The following is a 3,018-nucleotide window of genomic DNA, read 5'->3' as shown; positions in this document are numbered from 1 at the left end:
CATCCCAAGCCAGAGAATGGGGCAGGATTTTTCTATCCTCTTTGCAAAAGAGGAAACTGCAGCACAGTAAGGCAGCAAGATGTCAGGCATGACTGCAGAAGCACGGATCCACAGCCTGGTCTTCTGGCACCTCCTGTGCTCTTTCTTTAGCATTGATGCCAGTTATGGGAAAGGAGCGCCCTGCTGGGACCCCCCAGCCTCGGCCTCAAGCGCCAGGAAGGCTCTGCAAGTGGGAAAGTCCCTGTGCTCCCACTCACCTTCTGCTGTGCTAAGGACCCAAGGGAGCACGAGGGGCTGGGGGAGCCCCTGCAGCCTCCACGGGCACCCGGGGTAATGCTCAGCCTCATCACACTGAGGGGGAGCGAGTGGGTTAGATCACATGAGACCTCAGGCGCCCACAGCAAGAACAAACATTTATTAGAGTGAGTGTTAATTTTCCTCACACCCACGCTTATTCTGATGGGGTTTTGAGGTGCTAGAGGATGCTCCATCTGCCATATGGTGTGAAAAAGAGTCCTCTCTTGCTCCTCCTCTGGGTAAGCTGAAGACCCCCACAAGTCAGATGCATGGCAGGGAGTTTGGGAAAATTCAGCCCTGCCACTGGGCACAAATACTACAAAAAAAGCCTCCTCTGTGTAGTGTTCGTAGTGCCACCTTCTTCCCTCCGAGAAGGGAGCCTGAGGCCAACAAAACTTTTCCAATGGGGGAAGGGAGATGAATAACGTCTCCCAAAGTGGCTCTGCTCCCACTGAACTGCAGTCAGGCAGGGTCCCAGCGGGCAGCAGGGCAACAGCGCAGAGCAAGGAGGCAGCCCGACGGGCCAAAGGAGTCCAGCTGCTCATTCGGAGCACACAACGGGCTTCCCCGAGATCTTCAGGTCATCAAAGGGCAGCAAGGCAAGGAGCTGCAAAGGCCAAGGGTGCAGAGGTGTAAGGATCCAGGGTTGTGTCTCCACCGGGGCTGGTGTAGGGCCCCAGAACTGCCCCTCCAGTCCTGCAGCCTCCCACCTCCCCAGGGAAGTGCTAAGAAGCCCTGGCTGGGCTTTTTCTAGGGCTCAAGGCAACAGGCACTCACCCCATGCACCCCTAGAGCCAATGCCTGTACCCTATAGGGGAGGAAGGAAATGGCTAGAAACTCCTCCTAGGAGCCGCCCCCCAAATCACTCAACTCCTGCCCCCCCCTACATGCTTGCAGAGCCACAGGCCTTCCCCCACGCAGACTCACGTCGTCGTTGCCATCAGCCAAGTCCTGGGCTGTCTCATTCTCCATGTTCCTCAGCAGAGTGTCAGCCCCGGAGTGCGAGAGGATGGCGGCGATGGCAGCATCCTTGCGGCCCACAGCCAGGTGGAGCGGGGTGCACCCGTTGTACATCTGGGCGTCCACGTAGGCCCCGTTGCGCAGCAGGAACTGGACAGCCCTGCGGTTGTGGCACTCCACGGCCAGGTGCAATGGGGTCTTCCCGCTCGTGCCCTCCTGCAACACACAGACCACTAGGGCATCAGTGTGGGGTCTCCTCAGATGGGTCCCACAGCACCCACCTACACCCCCTTGGCAGGTGGGCAGCCCCCACCCCGACTGCTGTCATGGCACCCAATAGCCCCTCAAGGACCTTTTCCCTCTGTTCCCTCAAAACTCATTGCCTCCAAGCCCCACAGCAGTGCCTGCTCCACCTTACCCAAACATTGCACCACGTCTGGCCTTACCCGAACATCGATGTTGGCGCCGCTCTCCAGCAGCAGAGACATCATCGGGATGTTCCCCTTCAAGGTGCTGATGTGCAGACAGGCCAAACCTGGGGTGGGGAGGCAGGAGAGAGAGCCACAGTGAGCCGCCCAGACCACCCCAAAGCACCCCAACCCCATCCCTGTGCCCACCCTGTTGCACTCCCTGGTCCCTGCACACACAATGCATGGTCTCTGCCCCAAAGGCTCTGCACCTTGCCAGTTCTGGAGCTGCAGGTCCTGGTGGTGCCCGTGGGGCTGTGCCATGCCCTGCGGTGGGGCTGAGCCCTGCAGCAGCTGCTGGGCACAGCGCAGGCGCTGCTGCTCGCAGGCCAGGTGCAGCGGGGTGTTGCCATTGCGGTCCTGCAGCCCAAGGTTCACTCCCTTGTGGATCAGCGCCTGGATCACGCTGGGCTGCTCCAGGTACACAGCGAGGTGGAGCGGGGTCTAGAAAGGAGGTGGGGACAGAAATTAGGAAAGTGGGGAGGATGCCCAGCAGGGCATCAAGCATGAGGAGCCACAACCTGGAGGCATAGGCAAGCTGCCACGCAGAAGCTCATCCCTGTACCACTGGTAAGGGTGGCTGTCACCAAGGGGTGCAAATGGCTTGCTGCCCCCCTGCGCCTCAGCTCATGGGGGCAGATCTCACTCTCCCAGGTTCTCTACCCTGTCACATTCAAGCTGTGTCTACTCCCTGCTCTGGAGATGTCTGTGATGTCCTGGGGCCTCGCAAAGACCCCATCACCCTGTGGTGCTGAGACTTGTCACACCTCTCTCTCAATGTATCTCCCACAATCTTCTTCCCCTCCCTGAAAATGGGCAGCTCACATGGGACCTTCACCACACTCTGGAGGAAGCTGGTGGGGGGTCCTGAGGAAAGGGCAGATGGATTGGGAGCAGCCTACGGCACCTGCCTTCCTCCCATCTTCTGTCTATCACATCCACATACCTGGAAAAGATCATTTTGGATCTCCAGCACCTCCTTGGGCAGCTGAGCGATGCAGCATAGTGCCACAGCTGGGACACAGTGGATGATGGCCAAGTGAACCAATCTACAGAGGGGAGAAAGGGAATTGAAGAGGAAAACCAAAGACAAATGAGTCTCGAAAGCCATGGTCAGGAGCAGAGATCCTCCACTGCCGCGTGGAGGAATAACCTCCCCAACTTTCCCTTCCCAGCACATCGGGCCTCCTCCATCCTGCTCTCTCCGTGGGGAAGCCCAGCAGCAGGGCAAGGCAGGAACAAGGCCTGAGGCTCTGATCCCCACAGGGGACGGACCCCCCCTGTCCCTGCAAAG

General features: G+C 59.0%; 1 protein-coding gene across 1 annotated transcript; it reads right to left on the bottom strand.

Moving 5' to 3' along the window:
* Positions 1-698: 698 nt before the first annotated feature.
* On the bottom strand, positions 699-2,773 carry LOC104537665 (NF-kappa-B inhibitor epsilon-like; the record flags this gene model as incomplete). The annotated part of the gene is made up of 5 exons (XM_010180611.1): positions 699-904; positions 1,225-1,473; positions 1,704-1,792; positions 1,937-2,168; positions 2,671-2,773. Coding segments are annotated over 5 exons (739 nt in total), but the record flags the coding sequence as incomplete, so codon positions are not given.
* Positions 2,774-3,018: the final 245 nt, after the last annotated feature.

Source organism: Mesitornis unicolor, unplaced genomic scaffold (genome assembly GCF_000695765.1).
Source record: "Mesitornis unicolor isolate BGI_N332 unplaced genomic scaffold, ASM69576v1 scaffold30703, whole genome shotgun sequence".
In the NCBI taxonomy this organism is placed as follows: Eukaryota; Metazoa; Chordata; class Aves; order Mesitornithiformes; family Mesitornithidae; genus Mesitornis; species Mesitornis unicolor.
Note: the sequence above shows the minus strand (reverse complement) of the source record. Positions and strands in the feature narration are given on the sequence as shown.